This window comes from Magnolia sinica, chromosome 5, assembly GCF_029962835.1.
Source record: "Magnolia sinica isolate HGM2019 chromosome 5, MsV1, whole genome shotgun sequence".
Classification (NCBI taxonomy): Eukaryota; Viridiplantae; Streptophyta; class Magnoliopsida; order Magnoliales; family Magnoliaceae; genus Magnolia; species Magnolia sinica.
This window is the reverse complement of record NC_080577.1, coordinates 12,034,390-12,054,501: the sequence shown is the minus strand read 5'-3', so window position 1 is coordinate 12,054,501 and position 20,112 is coordinate 12,034,390. Positions and strand designations below refer to the sequence as shown.

General features: G+C 43.9%; 1 protein-coding gene across 1 annotated transcript; it reads left to right on the top strand.

Moving 5' to 3' along the window:
• Positions 1-9,506: 9,506 nt before the first annotated feature.
• LOC131247216 (putative germin-like protein 2-1) lies at positions 9,507-10,516 on the top strand. The gene is made up of 2 exons (XM_058247631.1): positions 9,507-9,711; positions 9,924-10,516. Exons 1-2 carry the CDS (start codon positions 9,600-9,602, stop codon positions 10,469-10,471), a joined length of 660 nt encoding a protein of 219 aa, XP_058103614.1. The 5' UTR covers positions 9,507-9,599; the 3' UTR covers positions 10,472-10,516.
• The last annotated feature ends 9,596 nt before the right edge of the window (positions 10,517-20,112 follow it).

Genomic DNA, 20,112 nt, shown 5'->3' with positions numbered 1-20,112 from the left:
CCCAATTTCTTAAACCTAAACCTTAACATATTCTCAAATTCCAAAGCTATAACTTATAACCTAAACCTAACCTAAACCTATAACCTTAACCTATAACTTAAACCTATAACCTTAACCTAAACCCAAAACCTAAACCTTAACCTAAACCAAAACCTATAACCTTAACCTAAACCAAAACCTATAACCTAAACCTTAACCTAGGTTAAGGTTGTTTTTCTTTTCATTTGTCTGGATCATCTCTCATATGTTCTCTCTCTTTTCATTTGTTTTTTTCCATAGGATTGTTTGTGTTTGGATGGATGCAATTTATGTTTGGATGAATGTAGTTTATGTCTGGATGGATGCAGTTTATGTTTGGATGAATGTAGTTTATGTCTGGATGGATGCAGTTTATGTTTGGATGAATGTAGCTTATGTCTAGATGGATTTATGTAGTTTCAGTTTAGATGGATGTGAATATGAATTTGATGAAATATTTTATATAACAGGTGTATATCAGGAAAAATACAATGAAAGGAAATTTAAGATGAAATTTAAAAAAAAAAAAAAAGACTTTAGCGATGAAACTTTTCGTCGCTAAAAGTCCCAGCGACATTTTTTAGCTACGAAAATGTTCATAGCTAAAAACAAACCATTGGATTTTATTTAAAGAACTGTTCACACATTTAGCGACGACATTTTCGTCGCTAATAGCTTCAGTCACGTTTTTTAGCTACGAAACGTTTCGTAGCTAAAAGTAGACCTTTGGATTTTATTAGAAAAGCTGTTCACACATTTAGCGACGATAATTTTCGTCGCTAAAAGTCACTGCCACCTTTTTCGGCTATGAAAAGTTTCATAGCTAAAAGTAAAGCTTTGGATTTACTTTCAAAAACTGTTCACACATTTAGCGACGAAATGTTTCGTCGCTAAAAGTCCCAGCCACTTTTTTAGCTATGAAATGTTTCGTAGTTAAAACTAAAGCTTTGGATTTTATTTCAAAAACTGTTCACACATTTAGGGACAAATTTAGGGATGAAAATGTTCGTTGCTAAAAGTCACAGCCACGTTTTTTAGCTATGAAAATATGCGTAGCTAAACGTAAACCTTTGGATAAAGTGTTCACATATTCAAAAAATGTTCACAACATTTAGCGACGAAAATGTTCGTTGCTAAAAGTGACTTTTAGCTACGAATTTACAATTTTGCTACTAAAAGTAAACTTTTAGCAACAAAAGTTTTGTTCGTCGCTAAAAGTCTCTTTTAGTGACGAAAAAAATTTCGTCGCTAAAAGTTTCGTCGCTAAAAACCCCTTTTCTTGTAGTGCAAATGGGACACATATTGGTGCTTGAAGAAGTCGGCAGCTGCCTCTTTGATGCTGTCGCAGTCGCTAATTTTAGCTCCACTAGGGAGCTGGACTTCTCTGGTTTGAGCATTCCTGAACCTGTAGTTAGCAGAGGCGTGAAAGAATTTTGAGTTCCTGTCGCCTTCCTTGAGCCACCTGTTCCTGGATTTTTATTTCCAGAAGATTTCTTCCATGTTTTCCAGGTGGTGGAGATCCTTTTTCTGAACTTCCAACTGAGACTGAATGTGGGGAGAGGAGCTTAGCATCGATTCCTGCTCCAACTGATCCACCCGGTCCGTGGCTACTTTGATTTATATAAAAAGATTACCAAAAACCTCCTTGTTCCAGCTCCTCAGGGCTGCCTTGGTTTTCTGCATCTTGGCCAGTAGGTGGATCATCGGGTTGATGAAGACATCAGACACCCAAGCGGAGGAGACGCAAGACTTGAACCCATCATGGAGAGTCCACATCCTTTGGAATCTAAAAGGGCGAGGGGAGGAAAGGGAGGTTGCTGTAATGGAAAGGAGAAGAGGAGAGTGGTCAGAGTTGAGTCTCGACAAGTGAGTAATGTGAAATGAAGGGAAGAGATGCAACTAGGCCTCTGAGTAGAGGGCTCTATCTAGCCTAGCCTACTTTCTGGAATTTCCAGACCGATTGTTACACCAAGTGAATGTATTACCAGAGAAGCCTGTGTCTATCAGGTTTGATTGGTTGATAGCTTCAACGAATTCTGAAGTACTAGGACCCGCCAGCGAGTTTCCTCCAATCCTCTCCGATTGAGAAGTCACTGCATTGAAATCACCACAGACTAGCCACGGACCTCCCACCACCATCGCCTGACCAGTTAGATCAGCCCACAAAACCCTCCTACGCAGGTAAGAACATTTGGCATAAACTGAAGTGAGATGAAGAGGAACCTCGATATTCGGAACTGTGGCCCTGAGAGCTAGGAATTGGTCTGAGGCTGATAAGGAGTCCATGGATATGAATGAGTGGTGGAAGATCCAAACTTTCCCACCAGCGGCTGCATTGGACAACGAACTGTGAAATCCCAACTTGAGACCAATCTTCACACTTTTAGAGTCTTCAAGCATTGGCTCGAGTAAAATAACAATCGCAGGTTTATACAGATTGATGAGTCTCTTCGCGTGTCTGATCGAGGGAGAATTCCCAAATCCCCTTACGTTCCAAAGAAGAATCCTATCCATCAGAGACGGTACCTAAGGTATTGGCCCTACTGGTCTTGCTTCGAGCGGTGAACCTCTTTGGACCGACATAGGTCTGGAGGGTAGGTTCGATGAGAATAGGATTCCCTGACTTCTTTCTCCTCCCCCTGCTCTCTACAATGTCTCTCTGGGATGGGCTATCATCTGACTTTGCTGAATCAGAATAAGAATCGGAAGGAACCTGACTGATCGGACCCCTTAGGGGCCGAGTTGACCGCTGCGAGAAGAATGGTGAGAGGTTGACGTGCAGATGATCACTGTCAAAAGGGTTGTCCGAGCGCTCGAGATCCTTCTTGGCTGACATCTCGCTGGCGGAATGGAGAAAATCGTCATGGTTTCTAGGATCAGTACCCTCAGATCGGGAGAGATATCTCCTGTGGTACGTAATGAGCTTGGGAGGTCTAGTTTGAACTGCTTCCTGACAGATGTGGCTGTGGGAAGGGACCTGGGCCTTGGACTGGATGGGTAACTCTACTTAGCCCTGATGGCTCAAGGGCGGGGCTTCTTTCAAAACTGCGAGAGCCCAAGAGGAATGGTGGTTGCTGGCTGGGGAGAGGTGATGTATGTGGGGTGGACGATTGTGAATATGATTACTGTGAGACAGTTGAGGCTAATTTCCACTGAATGGGGAGGCAATGGCTAGAGGGCGGGGCGAGAAGGGCGTGGTTGGAATGAAGGAACCTCCAAGGGAAGATGCTAAGGAATGAGGGACTAAAGCTTGGAGATAATTGATGGATGCAACTTGGGAGCCTAGCCGGTGAGTTGAGTTAGCCTTGATTGGGATCATAGCAGCTTGTTCTTGAGCAGGAATAGTGCAAATTCGGAGCGGAAGATCAGGGGGGTTTACTGAGGAATTTCGTCGAGCAGGTGACTGGTGCTCTTGAATACCATCCGAGGAATGGTAGAAAGACAAGAGGACCCATTGGTTGGTGCCTCGCTCTTTGTCTTGCGACGATGCCTTTAGACTTAGAGAGTGGGAGAATGAAGGAATGGTCCTCGTAGGATTCTCAAACTCTGCGGTGCCCGCCTTCAGCTCGACTATCTTAAACATATCTCTCCCTAGTTTGATGCGGATCTTGATTCTTGTAAAAACCTGGAAAATACCATACCTTGTGGATGAGTCAATATCGACTACGGTCCCGAAGTGTTGTCCAATATCGACTATAACTGATTCAAACCATGCGTGGGAAGGGATTCCGTACAAGCGAATCCACGAACCTCCATGTCCAAGAACAACATTCAGATGCCACGGTTCAATGCCATCCAATCCCATAGCTAAGTGGAGGGTTGAATCAACAGCAAAATCATTCAGATCCGATCCCTGCTTCTGAAGTGGAGGAGGAATGCAAGGGGAGCTATTCTTGTGATGTCCACAGAGGAGGCTACAAACCTTGAGTTCCTTAGGGTACGAATTAGATGGATAATAGAGGTATGCTGGTGGCTGGCGTAGCCAATGAGGGCCAAGGACAATTTGTTTCTTCTGTGGACGACTGAAGCTCTGTCAGCCGTCACCGTGGCATGCTCTGTTTCAGGATGATGGGAGGGTTGGGGAGGATGAACGGTGTTGAGAGAGTCTTTGTAAGATTTGGCTTGGGGATTTGGGGGAGGGTTAGGAGGGTGGTTAGCAAGGTTTGGGGTTTGTGGTAGGAGGGGTAGGGTAGTCTGTCATCGAGCAATTGGGAGGGCGGGGTTTTGGGACAGCAAATTGGGCCGTTACCACTCTACCATCAACCCGTTTTCCGTTGAGGACCCCAATGGCAACTCTAGCTTCGTCTTCGTAGAGGAATCAGATGAAAGTGAAACCTCTAGGTTTAAGGGAGTTAGGGAAAGTAGGTTTTTTTTTTTTTTTTTGCTTAAATATATATATTTTTTTAAGCAGAAATGATTTGTACATCTCTTCGGGCGTGGCCTGAACCAAAAAACCAGTAGGCCACACCTATCGTGTAAATTAAGTACAAAAAAGAACCCAATAGCCCAACATGCGCTGGACTTGGAGCCCCACCCCACACTGACCCCCCCTAAGCTCTAGAATCATTAAAAGCAGCCAAGCACCCCAGCGATGGCCAGCTGAAACTAGGACTAAGAGTGCTTAACAGAGCCAAGGCCAACTCTGTCTAGAAAAAGAAGGCCATGCACCTGAGGAGTGAGATCCCCGACATCAACAATCACCCAACTAACCTGTTTCTGACTGGCCTCCCTAGCCATGCCATCGGTCGGACCATTCCCCTCTCTGGGGATCGATGCAAACACAATGGACCCTCTTTCCTCCAGGCTCGTAATTCTTCTAATCCATGGACGCCATTGCCAAGGGACCGGCGACATGGAGGAGATGAGACTAACCACCACCTTAGAATCAGATTCGACAGTTAGGGAAAGTAGGTTGGTGGACTGCCATGACCTTCCCGTATCTGGCAAAGATGGCTAAAATATCTTCACGGGTATAGTCAAAAGGAAGATTTGCTATGAAGACTGAGAACCCTCCCTTCTCCCTGGCATCATTCCGATTCAAGGGGCTTCTTGACGTGCCTCCGAAGTTTCTGTAGGAATTGGGAAAGACCTTACCAGGGATCTTCGGTTTACTTCACAATGTTTCCCACCCCGGAGAGAGCTCCCTTGCGTAATGTTGATCTCTTCTACTCATAGGGCGATGCCCATGGTCAGCAGAGACCTGTCGATTAAGCCCGCGTCTAGAGTTGGAAGGGGATTTGGGTCGATGGAAAGGACGGAATCCAAAGGCATCCGGAGATCTAGGTTGACGATAGGGACGGGATCTGAAGGAATCTGGGGGTCGCTCCCTTTTCTTCTTCTTCATAACTTTTTTTGTGTAGTCCCTTGACCGGACTTGTCCCTTAATGGTTACGATGGAAGATTGTGTACAAATAGACCCTACCAGTATACTGTGACCCGATAACCAATCAGAACATGTAAGAGTCCCAAGATCTTCCATCATGAATGGACGGATGAGAGCCATCGATTTACAACCCTTTGTGTACCACTGGGAAGATGCAACCTTTTTCCTGTAGCATTAAAAAAAATAATAAAAATAAAGCCGCCCGATAACTCACCTTAGTAAGAATCGCCTTTTGGCTGAAAAAATGCACATTTGCAGCATCCACAACAGCTTCAAAAGATGTCATAGAAAACCTGAGGCCACCAAAGAATATAGATCAACATATCTAAGGGGTTCAGAGAAAGATACAAGTGAAAGAGCCCGCATGTGTATGGTATCCAATAAACAACGCTATCACCCAACATGTTTTTGCCCTGACTGTGGGACCCACAAATGAAGTATGTATTGTATATTCACTTCGTCCATCCATTTTTCCAGCTCATTTTAGGCTACGGGCCCAAAAACGAAGCAGATCCAATCATCACTGTTTCATTTGGTGTGGTCCATCTGAAATTGTAATGCTTCATTTTTTGGGCTCATGATGTAAAATGATCTAGAAAAACGGATGGACAGAGTGGATATACAATACATATATCAAGATGAGCCCCGTGTCAAGGCTACATCGTGTTGTGTGAGGCTAGAGGCGCACCTAATCCACTCCCCCCAATGATCGAGCCCGGACTTAAATCTAAGCCTGCTTTCCATACCCACCCTATGCCATTGATATATATAAAAAAAAAAAAAATTAAATGTTGCATCAATCAATTATTACAAAAATAATCTTAGATACAAATTAATACAATTAAAGAACTGAAATTTTATTTAAAAAACACTTCTTAAACTACAATAAAACAATTAACCACCATATTCTGTAAAAAGAAAAAAGAAAAAAAAAAATTGGGGGGGTGGGGGGGTGGAGTCCATTTATGATGGACAATGAATCATTGCAAAAGCAAATAAAATCCGCCGCTAGAGGCGGCACTTTGCGACGGACCAAAATCCGTTGCAAAATCTTAACTTGCGACAGACTAAATCCGTTACAATGATTATTTTAGCGACGGACTAAATCCAGCCACTTTTTAACAATGGCTATTTCCGTAAAACAAGTTAGGCGAGATGGACCAAGTTCAACCATGACTTTTTTGCAACGGACAAAATCCACCGCAAATTTGCAATTTTGACGTGGTATCAACCCTTCTCTTAGCATGAGGTAAGCGATGTCTGCTGTGATTAGCTTGCTTGAAGGGAAAATAGAAGTGAAGGCCCTGCTTGTGAAGCACAGTTCAAGGAGTGATAATTGAAGGTTCAAAGCCTTTAACAAGCGTTCTCAAGACATTTTTTTGTATATTGGTTTTACTAAAAGTTTGGAAAAAAAAAAAAAAAAGGCATTCTCAAGACAGCCTAACGCGGACAACATCAACAAAGGGCCTACCATTCCATAGAAATATGAGTGTGTGTATTTAAAAGAAAATTAAAAATCAAAAATCAAAACTTTAACAGGCTGGGCTTATGGGCTTTCGCCCATCTACATCCAAGCCCAGTCCAACTTTGAAACAGGCTGGATTTTTAAGCCCAAGCAGGCCCACGGGCCTAGTGCTCCAACACAAGCCATTCTACTGGAAAGCCGAATGGACCAAACCAGCCTATTGATTCCGAGAGTGACATCTACACAATGAGGTCCACTTGATGGATGGGTGGAATATTTTACCTATCTGCCACGCTGGCATATAACGTTAGCTGACTTGTACACTTAAGTGGGTTTGGCAAAGATCCTGATTGAGAGTGTGTTATGCTCCATTCATGCATGGATCTCAATCTGAACAGCCCAAATAGTGAGATCGACTTTAGATGTCGAATAGTTCCAAAATAATATTGATCCAACCATTCTGATGATAGACTAATGGATATTTGTTAGTTGAATTTGAGACGTTGACTATTTGCTGTTTTGAAAATCCATTAGATGTCATGGATCAGCCCTCTTATGACTGTATGTTCAGTGGATTGATTTTAGCATGATCCACATATATTTGGGACATGATCTTGACTGTACATTTAACATACTCATATGCCACGTGCAAGAGTGCCATTTCTGTGCGCATGTACAAGAGAATCAATGTTTTTCTACTTGGAAAGAAAAATACCTCGCAAAAATCACGTTTAACCGAACACTAACTCTAACGGCGAAGCCTGCAAAGTCCTATCTGCTGTTCGGCCAAAAAACAAAATGGTCTTACCAGCCATTTTGCAAGTGCCATTGCTTGAATAGCTAGTCTTGGGTCATGTGCAATCAGTTATAGATACCTTTGTCCAAAGTCCACCGTGTTCATAGGTGGGCCGTGTCTTGCCCCACATATAAATTCCCACCAATCGGTGAATGAGGCGAGTGATGGATTGGGTGTTATGAACAGGAGTTACCCAGTTAACATTGTAGCAGGTGTTTCCCTGACTCTAGCAGTCACCTAGATGTATGTGTTGTATATCCATGCCGTTCATCAGTTTGTTCACTAATTTTATGGTAGGGACTAAAAAATGAAGCAATCCAAATCTCAACACAGGAAAAGGTGGTTATTGAATACCCATCATTAAAAACTTCTTAAGGTTTACTGTAATATTTATTTTTTATCCAACGTGTTAATGGGTCATGTAGATCTAAATAAAGGGAAAACACAAAATCAGCTTGATACAAAACTTTTATGGTCCACAAGAAGTTTTTACTGGTCATCAATTGCCACCTTTTCCTATGGTGTGATCCACTTGAGATTTGGATCTGCTTCATTTTTTGGACCATGACTTAAAATGAGCTGTAAAAGTTGATAAATAGTTTGGATATACAACATATATATCAAGATGGGCTCCACAGTCAGCAGAACACCACACTTGACCTCCCGTGAATGCGAGCTTGCAATCGTTTTGAGAAATTTATCTAAGTAAACTATCGATTCGGCTATCGGTGGTGATGCCAGATCGATTACAAACATGAGATAAAAGGAGAGATTAATTGAAGAAAGCAACGGGTAGGAATGTCTGACTGGTGTGCTTGTTGACCCATGGGCCATCCATATTGATGGTCCATTTCTCATCCACGGCTTACACAACTTTAGGTGGACAGGTCATATACATTAGACGATTAATTATATGCCGAGCATAACATACTCTACTGTAACCAAGTAGATGGGGCCACCATTGCCTTTTATTGTTGTGATTGTTGATTTCTTCAAATCTCATGAACGGTGATTGGTAGAGAGGCCACACGCATTAGTGGGTGTTACCCTGGTTGTGGGGCCCACATTGATTAATTTGTTCAATATCCATGCTGTCCATCAAGTTTTCCAGATCATTTTAGTGAATGGTCCCAAAACTTAAGCAGATCCAAATCTCAAGTGAACCACACCACAGTAAACAGTAGTGATTGAATGATCACAATGAAAAACTACCTATTTCCCACCTTAATGTTTATTTTCCATCTAATCTGTTGATAAGGTCAAACAGACCTCGATGAAGGGAAAAATACAAAGATCAGCTTCATCTAAAACTTCCATGGCCCCAATAAGTTTTTAATGGTCAATCACCATCGATTCCTGTAGTGTGGTCCACTTAAGACTTAGATGTGCTTAAACTATAGGATCAGGTCTTTAAAATGAGATGGAAAAATGGATGGACAGTGTAGATATACAACATATTCATCAAGGTAAGCCACATAAGGTCAGGGTAACAGCCATTAACGTGTTACACATGGAACGCCTAATCCTCTCCGAAGCAATACCGGGACCCATTCTCGACCATATCATGAGACGTCACAGCACGACTGAGCTTTACCATATCTCCTCACCTATTTTGCATCCCTCATAGCCGAATCGGAGTGGTTAGCATATATGAAATCTAGACTTAGTAAACAAATGACTATATTTTTTACAAGCAACTGACTCAACCAATTCCTTCCTGTGCATAGGCCAAGAACAAGTCTTGGATTTGAAAAAATAACAATAAATAAACCTTCATTGCTTCTAAAGTTATAAGACCATTTCAGTGATCAACATTTCCTTAACTCTATAAATACTAGCTTAATCTTCTTACAAAACCCACAGCCAAAAAACACTACTCATTATAAGATTCAGGGTTTCCTAGCTTACATACATAAACACTCCCAAACATTTTCAAGATGGCCACTGGCTTTCTTCTCCTAACATTCCTTGCATTTACTTTCTCATTTGCCGCTGCATCCGATCCCAGCCCTTTACAGGATTTCTGCGTTGCTTTGAAAAACAGCGAAGGTATGTTCACTCCAAGTAATTGCATCAATGTTGCAAATGTTTCATAGAAATGCAATCCACATAAAAGGATTCATGTGATGGGTGGGACACACTACCTTTTTGTTGGTTTAATAGGTCTTGAAAGAATATACTCTCTTTTTTTTTCTTTTTTTTTTTTTGTAAAAAGGAAAGAATATACTGCTTACAATCTCTTTTGTATTATATGATGGCAGTGTTGGTGAATGGATTTGTGTGCAAGGACCCAAAGGAAGTTCAAGCTGATGATTTCTTCTTCACGGGACTGGACAAACCAGGCAACACGGATAACAAGGTTGGGTCCATTGTGACCCCAGTGAATGTAGCCCAGATACCTGGACTCAACACCCTCGGTGTCTCCCTGGCTCGGATAGATTTTGCACCCTATGGTCTCAATCCACCCCACACACACCCGCGGGCCACAGAGATCCTAACAGTATTGGAGGGCACCCTCTACGTCGGATTCGTCACTTCCAACACTGAAAATCGCTTCATAACAAAGACCCTTCATAAAGGCGATGTGTTTGTCTTCCCAGAAGGCCTCATTCACTTCCAGTTTAACATCGGCAACACCAATGCCATAGCCATTGTAGGATTTGGCAGCCAGAACCCTGGAACCATCACCATTGCAAATGCTGTGTTTGGATCAAATCCGCCCATCTCAGATGATGTTCTTGCCAAGGCATTCCAAGTTGACAAGAAAATAGTTGATTATCTCCAATCGCAGTTTGCAGTGAATAACTAGAGCACGCTCCCTTACAATAAATTCCCTCAGTAATTTATAGTGTATCCAGATACAGTTTTTTACTTACGTTAATGTTTGAATAAAATGGGAGTGCAACGTATTTGTTTTTATCTGTCTTTTGTTTTCTGTAATGGTATCTCGTGGATTTTAGCATGTTTTGTAATTCCTCTCTCTCTCTCTCTCTCTCTCTCTCTGTGCTTGCATGGTTCACTAAGTTTGTTAAGATGTGCAACTTCGACAGTCTTCAATTGATCATTTTGTTTCAAATTAAGTGAAGAAGCGATGAAAAGGAGCAGCTTCGGTAAGGAAGGAAGAAAATAAAGTATTATATTTAAATCATCTACCTATTGTACCTCTTCGGATGAGGATTCCATGGTGACCCTACCGCCACAGACGTCCTTGTTGACCCAACGGGGTGGTTTTTAACTGGTCCACATGTTGTGCCGGAGATAGGTGACAGGCGTCCTAACCAGCTCTATTGTGAGTCCGGTCTGTACATCCTTGGCTCTATTTAACAAAGATATAGAGCCGTGTCCTTACTTTTTATATATATATATATATATATAATAAAAATAAAAAATTGCAACCTAACAACTTTCAAACATGCTTTTAGAGACCATTTCTATGCACTATTCTTTCTAACGGCACGATTAGGTGGTAAGGTGCCAACGTCCATTCCACCTTTTCTTTTTCTTTTTTTTTCTTTTTTTTTTTTTTAGGAGAGCCATGTCAGCAAACCTGACAGTGATCCAACGGTTACGATGGAAGATTGTGTACAAATAGAGCCTACCAGTATACTGTGACCCGATAACCAATCAGAACATGTATGGGTCCCAAGATCGTCCATCATGAATGGACGGATGAAAGCCATCGATTTACAACCCTTTGTGTTCCACTGGGAACACGCAACCTTTTTCCTGTAGCATTAAAAAAATTATAATAATAAATAAATAAAAATAAAGCCGCCTGATAACTCGGATAGTAAGAATCGCCTTTTGGCTGAAAAAACGCACATTTGCAACATCCACAACAGCTTCAAAAGGCCCAGAATAGTCCAGCCATTTCTGCAGATTGTGAAATAGAAAGATGTCATGGAAAACCTGAGGCCACCAAAGAATACAGATCGACATATCTGAGGGGTTCAGAGAAATATACAAGGGAAAGAGCCTGCTGCATATGTATGGTATTCAATAAACAACGCTATCACCCAACATGTTTCTGCCCTGTGGGACCCACAAATGATGTATGTATTGTATATTCACTCCGTCCATCCATTTTTCCAGCTCATTTTAGGCCACGGGACTAAAAACGAAGCAGATCCAATCATCACTATTTCATCTGGTGTGGTCCAACTGAAATTGTAACTGCTTCATTTTTTGGGTTCATGATATAAAATGATCTGGAAAAACGGATGGATGGAGTGGATATATGATGTAGAGGGGGTCGCGGACAGTTTCATAGACAAGATGGATCAGAAAAGGCCCGGTCGACGACAGAAGTGATCCTGACCGTCGGACCTTAGATCGGGTGTATCTCGCAATCCGGAATGAGTTTTCTGACGTAAAATATATGATTTTGGGGTAGAACAAGCTACTTTAGCTAACCAAGCCGGTTATTCCAGGTTGCGCAACCCGGAATTGCAAAAAACCCATGGATCGACAGTCGTTTCCCTGTTTTAATTTCGTTTTTACTATAAATAGTAAGTTTTAGTTTGATTATAACTCTTCTTCTGTCGGGCTTTAGGAGTTGCGCCCAACGTGAAAAGAGCTTAGAATAATTAGGAGAACGGTTTGGTGAAGCCAAATAGGACACTTCCTATTTTTGGCCAAAAACCTTGGGCACTAGTAGACATCACGACCGTCTATAAATAGTAAGTTTACTATTTATAGTAAGTCACAGATTCTAGGAGTTTGAATTGTAGTTTGATTCCGATTTCTTTCCCAATGCTTGGTACACCTATTTAAAGGGTTGTGAACTCGTTTTTATTCATCAATTAATCAATTTCGAATTTATTAGAATTTATTTCTATTTTCTTCTTTCTTTCCTCGTGGATTCGAGAAGTCTCTGTGAAGAGTCCAGAGAAGCTCCATGGATTCCGAGTAGTTATTGTAAGACCCGTGTCCTAAATCCATACCATTCCGTTAGCTTCCACAGTCCTTCCGGTCAAATTCCGGCAACCTTCGCACCGTATTCGGTGTTTGCGCACGATCCTAAGCCAGGTCCCGCGCACCGACGTCGGCTTGATCCAAAAGTTGTATCATAGCGACCGCGTCGTCGCCGCGGTTCCAACACCGTGACTTGCGCACCGAACCGATACCCAGGCAAGAAGATGCCGATCAGCATTTATTTCGAAGAAACACCGCGCGTTATGGATTTCGAGGGAATCTCTACGCAATAAGTCCCATCAATCAACATTTAATGCATCCCATACATCAAGTACCACACCCATTCCCTCTTTTTCCAAAAGTCCATCATTCTTTCCACCTCACCACTCCTCTTTTCCAAATTTCAACAACAACCATACACCTTTTACAATTTTTCAACCTAAACCATCCCCCATCACACCTCACCCATCTCTCTCTCATTTCTCATATCTCTCCAAGCAACCCCAAGCCTCAAACGTCCAAGCCTCCTCTCCCTCTCAAGTGTGGCCCACCTTCCATCTTCCATCTACACCCTCCCATCTCTCATCCACACCATTAATCCCCCATCATCCTCCATTAAAAGTGAAGGTAAGGAGCTAAGGAGTCCAAGGGAGTAAGGAGAAGGAAGATAAGGTGGGTGATTTTCCATTATTTTAAACTTTAGGGCCCACTTGTTGGTGGGACCCATTTGGATGTATGTGATTTAATCAAGAGGGCCCATAGTGGCGGGGTTCCTCTATCTCACCGTATGTCTCTCTCTATCTCTCTCTTTCTCTCTTTCTTTATAATGGTGTGGATCCCACCAATATGTGTTACATCTACCCCGTCCATCTATATCAGATGGTGTGGCCCACTCTATTGCAGGTGATGATCCACACCATCCATTGTTTGGATGGCCCAATGCTTTTTTTAATATATATATATATATATGTTATATTTTATATATAATATATATATAATATAATATGTATCATATATATAATATAATATATATTATATACATATATGATGGTGGGCCACATCTACGTGGGACCCACCATAGCAATGTGTGTAGAAGTTTCGTCCAGCGTCCAGGGGACGCTGGACGTTGGCAAATGAAGTGTGTGCATTAGCAATGGGTGTGTACTTTAATAAAAAAAAAGGGGAAGGGAGAGGTGAGCCATTCATGCAGGCCCCACCTTGATGTTTTTATGTAATCCAAGCCGACCACCCTATTTCCCAGACCATTTTAGGCGTTGAGCCGAAAAATGATCTCAATCTGAACTTTTGGTGGGGCATAGCATGGCGAACAAGTTTCCTACCTTTGATTTACTCCCTGATGCTCCTGTATATTTGAAATAGCCCAATATTGGACTCTATGGGCTTGTATCAAGCCACAGGGACCCATGGCTGGAGTGGATGTTGCTGATGTGGGCCCTACCATAGAAAATCCGTAGAAAAACAGTTTTCTTAAAAAAAAAAAAAGGGAAGGGAGGCAGCAGCGCTGACGCTGCCGTTGCCACAGCGCTGGGACGCTGACGGACGAGCGGGCGGGCTGCCAGTCTCGGCCCTGCAGTGGGCCCCACTTTGATGCATCTAGACCATCAGCACCGTGCATTTTCTAGGCCCCCACGGACCGGCCGTCCACTCCAAAAATCAGCCGCAAACGGAACTCAGGCGGGCCACACCATCTAAAATCATGTAAAGACATGTCTAATCGTATAAAAACCCTTGGTGGGGCCTACCTGAAATTTGGATGCGACTGAAACTTGGTCTGTACCCTCAGCCAAGTGGAACACACATAATGAGTGGGCTGGATTGTGGACCACATCACGGTGGGTTCCCTATCCATGTGTAAAATAAAATAAAATAAAATAAAATAACGGTGGGCTCCCTAACCGTGTACTGGGGATGCAAAAATAACGGTGGGCCCCACCCACGGTCCATGTGACCTTATGAATAGTTTGGGTGGAAAATAAACATTCCAGTGGGCCCAGTCCAGTGGGCCCTACCTTGGTTCAAGTAGCTTTATGAACAATTGGGAGGAAAATAAACATTATGTTGGGCCTTAAGTTGGGTGGAAAATAAACATTATATTGGGCCTTAGGCTGGGTGAAAAATAAGCATTATGGTGGGCCCCACTTATGTAAGTATTGTAAACCACACCCTCCATTGGTGTGGGCTCCATCAGGATGCATGTGTTTCATTCGACCCAACCATTTTCGAGATATTTTAAGGCCCATTGTGGAGGCCCATCTTCATGTATTGGTGATCCTTGTTGAGGCCACCTTGATTTGTATAAGGCCCATATTATGAGGCCCATTGTAATGTATGCAAGGCCCATGTGACTAGGCCCATGTTGATGCATGTGTAGCCCGTCATTGAGACCCACCTTGATATGTATATATGAGACCCATGTATGGGGCCCATTTGATGTGCTGGAGGCCCATAGGTCAAGGCCCAATAGGACATACATAAGGCCCACTGATAGGCCCATGCTTGCAGTGTAATTCCGCCATGGTATATGTGTTGATTTTGTAATGGGCCACGCCTAAGGAGCAATGCTAGTTTGACGTCCACATTGAATGGATAATGTTGGTTAAATGTCCGCATTATAACTCTCCCTAAGGCCCACTGATAGGCCCAAACTTGTGGTAAGTAGGCCGTCTAGGCCCATCTCCATTATACCTAGAACCCATCTCTTATTACATGTTTAGTATAGATGCATGATTCATGATCATTCGCACCATATGTATGCCTGATGTGAGGAATGACCGATCATAGCATATACCTTTGGATAGACTGTTTATGGGCTCCCTGATAGGCGGAGTTGCCTCATATAAGTGCATGGTATATACAGGGCTGTTGCATGACTGATAGTATGATTCATGCACTTGCATTTGTGCGATTGTAGTTACTGTATGCCCTAGCGACATCAGGGCCATAGTCTCCACAGATACATCGTGGATGGCAAGATTGGAGACCGAAAATATTTGATTCTAGCATACGGGTACCATAGATGTCCCTGGGTGAAAATCCCTAAACCCGATGGTACCAGAGGATGACTCCAACGTCGAGACCGAGTGGATATACGAGCGCATGAGGGCCGAATACCAGGAGGCCGTGTCTCCCACTGTGTCGTGGTCGGTTGGAAAGGAGTGTGGCCTTACTCGCCCGAGGGTAGGGGGCAATACTAGGCTGAGTTTGACCAGCTCGCGAATGGGTCCGCTATCGACGTGCCGGATAGGTATTGGCAGACTATTGGTCAGGCGGATAGTGAGGTTTCTTACGCTCACTTGGACTGTGCGGCTAGGAGATCGACAGTGCCATTTGGAGTGTATTGAACCCCGGTGATTATCCAGAATGAGAACTGTACTGATACATGATGAGGATTGGCATGCTTGAGTTGCATCTCGCATCGCATGGCTGTGTTATGGCCGATAGCATTCATATCTTGCACCGCATAGCCTTGGTACGGCTGATTGCATTCGTGTGCTCATCACCATGATTCCGCATCACTCTGACCTTGCATTTTGAGCACGTTTATATTGCACACACACTTACACCACCCTCTAAGCTTTCCATAAGCTTATGCACGATTGATGCGTGCAGGTGACGCCAGGACGCAGTCGCAGCCATAGTCTCGCTGTAGTTGGAGCGTGCAGCTGAGCTTCTGGAGTTTTGTTTCTTTTATTACATTGTATTTTTCCTTTCAGTCGCATTGTACTAAAAAGTTTTTGATCATAGTGGATTTTGTGGTGGTGTTCTTGTGCTTATTGTTTGTGGGTTATGCTTTTGTTATGCTCATTATGAATCAGACTAATGATTTGAAACCCTCCTTGTAGTATCCCAGGATCGGAACCTGGTGAATGGGTGCCGGGATCTGAGAATGGGGTTCTACGGAGGCTGTCGGCGCCGGATTCGGCGATCGGGAATTTTGTGAGCCCGGTTTCCGAGTTCGGGGCGTGAAAGAAGTTGGTATCAGAGCATAACTCGGGAATAACCAAGAACAACATTACATGACTGCTATGAATGATAAAGTCCTAAGTTCGGATAGCCTAGCGATCTTCTATTACAGACCATTAACGTGCGTGCCTTCGCGAGCCTTTAAGTTGATAGGCACCTTCGCTCTTTCCTGTAGGACATGGCGCGCAGGAGGGTGACCCGATCGACTCCCGCACCACCACCGGATACTTCAGCTCCACCACCTGCGGCTCCCGCATTACCACCTACGACCCCTGCTCCTCCACCAGAGATTCCTACTGCCCAGCCTAAGGATGTCGCTCCTTTACCAGAGATTCATACCGCACATCCTAAGGATACTGCTCCTCCACCAGAGACCGGTGAGGACCCGACCGTATCCGTGAGTGCATCTCAGTTGCAGCAGATGCTGCAGGCTGTGACGGCCGCACTTCAGGGGCAGAGCAGACACTCGGTTGTTTCACCGGCCCAGGCAGAGCAGGAGCGCACGAGTGCCCTACTTCGAGAGTTCCGACAGTTTGATCCTCCACGATTCCAGGGCGAGTCAGATCCGACAGCAGCTGAGAGGTGGCGCTCCGATGTGGAGAAGATTTTTGATACCATGTCATGTACTACCGAGCAGCGAGTTCGGTTGGCGGTGTTTCTTTTTCAGGGCGAGGCCGAGCACTGGTGGACCTCGGTTACCCGCGTCGCAGGACCTGACTATATCTGGACATGGGATGATTTTGTAGATCGATTCGAGGAGCAGTACTTCCCTGACCATATTCGACGCCAGAGGGCATTGGAGTTCGAGACTCTAGTATAGGGGGACATGACCGTGGCACAGTACGCGGCTCGTTTCGTGGCGCTATCGAGGTTTGCGCCATATATGGTTGATGATGAGGGGCGGAAGGCCCGCCGTTTCGAGAGCGGCTTACGTTACGGTCTTCGAGGCCGTGTGATTGGGCACGAGCTTCCGACCTTTCAGGCTGTAGTGCGGAGGGCTCAGATTTACGAGACTGAGTGGGCTGGCGCGCAGGCCGACAGAGATCAGAGGAGGGGACAGAAGAGGCAGACCCCCTCCAGTAGTTCCCAGCAGCAGCGGCGACCACAGAGGTATAGGAGCCACCCACCTGCTAGAGCACCAGCAGCCCCAGCAGCACCTCCAGCGCCACCCCAGCAGCCGTTTGCAGGGACTTGTTTTGGATGTGGTGGGACAGGGCATCGCCTGTCTGAGTGCCCTCGCCCTCATCTGCAGCAGTCGAGAGGATCACAGCAGCCTCACCTACATCCGCCGAGAGCACCACAGCAGCCTTCAGCACAGCAGCGACCTCAGCAGCAGCCTCCAGCGCAGCAGCCACCTCAGCCACCGAGACCTCAGCAGCAGCAGAGGCAGCAGTATAGGCCGCCGCAGAGGCAGCAGCAGCACCAGGGACCTCAGAGGGGACAGGCACCTCCCCAGCCAGCTCAGGCTAGGTTCTACGCGGCTCAGCAGGACCCGCAGTCATCCGGAGGAGTTATCGAGGGTATACTTCCCGTCTCTTCATGCATCGCTCGAGTATTATTTGATTCTAGTGCTTCTCACTCATTCATGTCCAGGGATTTCTGCCAATCGACTGGATTGCAGATAGAGTCTACTAGTGAGGGATTGACCGTATCGACGCCCTTGGGGAGGACCACAGTATTGGGCCGTTTCTGTCCATCTTGCCCGGTTCTTGTCAGTGATATCTTTTTGCCCGCTGACTTGTTTGTGCTGCCGATGACGGATTTTGGGCATTTCTTTGATGGAAGCTTCTGCTATAAACCATTGAAAACAACATTCACCTTAGATAGTAAGAATCGCCTTTTGGCAGAAAAAATGCACATTTGCAGCATCCACAACAGCTTCAAAAGGCCCAAAGTAGTCCAGCCATTTCTGCAGATTGTGAAATAGAAAGATGTCATAGAAAACCTGAGGCCACTAAAGAATATAGATCAACATATCTGAGGGGTTCAGAGAAAGATATAAGTGAAAGAGCCTGCTGCATATGTATGGTATTCAATAAACAACGCTATCACCCAACATGTTTCTGCCCTGACTGTGGGACCCACAAATGATGTATGTATTGTATATTCACTCCGTCCATCCATTTTTCCAGCTCATTTTAGGCCACGGGACTAAAAATGAAGCAGATCCAATCATCACTATTTCATCTGGTGTGGTCCAACTGAAATTGTAACTGCTTCATTTTTTGGGATCATGATATAAAATGATCTGGAAAAACGGATGGATGGAGTGGATATATGATGTAGAGGGGGTCGCGGATAGTTTCATAGACAAGATGGATCAGAAAAGGCCTGGTTGACGACAGAAGTGATCCTGACCGTCGGACCTTAGATCGGGCGTATCTCGCAATCCGGAATGAGTTTTCTGACGTAAAATATATGATTTTGGGGTAGAACGAGCTACTTTAGCTAACCAAGCCAGTTATGCCAGGTTGCGCAACCCGAAATTGCAAAAAACTCATGGATCGACGGTCGTTTCCCTGTTTTAATTTCGTTTTTACTATAAATAGTAAGTTTTAGTTTGATTATAACTCTTCTTCCGTCGGGCTTTAGGAGTTGCGCCCAACGTGAAAAGAGCTTAGAATAATTAGGAGAACGGTTTGGTAAAGCCAAATAGGACACTTCCTATTTTTGGCCAAAAACCTTGGGCACTAGTAGACATCACGACCGTCTATAAATAGTAAGTTTACTATTTATAGTAAGTCGCAGATTCTAGGAGTTTGAATTGTAGTTTGATTCCGATTTCTTTCCCAATGCTTGGTACACCTATTTAAAGGGTTGTGAACTCGTTTTTATTCATCAATTAATCAATTTCGAATTTATTAGAATTTATTTCTATTTTCTTCTTTCTTTCCTCGTGGATTCGAGAAGTCTCTGTGAAGAGTCCAGAGAAGCTCCATGGATTCGGAGTAGTTATCCTCATCACGTTCATCCCTGCGTTAATTGGTATTAGAGCGAGTATTCCCCTCAGACCAATGGCAAACAACGAAGGTATGAATCAAAATCCTGTGAACGGTAATCTAGAGATTCATTATCTTTCAGAAAGAATGGAAGCTTTCCACCGGGAGAGTCAGTTAACCATGCAAGGGCTGCAGGTAACTCTCGACCATCTTGCGGATGCGCTACTTCCGCCCTGAGCCTTAGGCGGTGCTCCACCACCCATGGTGGCTCCACCACCCATAGTTGTTGTAAGGGCCGTGAATAATTTAATAATATTAATAAATATATATATATATATATATATATATATATATTTAATCTTATCTTTATTATTATTTATTTATTTTAAATCTACCTTATCTCCTATCCTATCTAAATCTTTAACTCGTTTAGTTTAAATATACCTCTAAACACTCCTCGCATCTCTCGGGATAAAAAGAGTTCTAGTCAAACTAAAATATTAACAAAGAGGCTACCTGCGACAACAGAGAAAGGGAGAAAGAAAACTTTGGAGTGCTTACATCGGGTATGTATATCGTCCTCATTCTAGTATTTTTATATATCTAATATAAA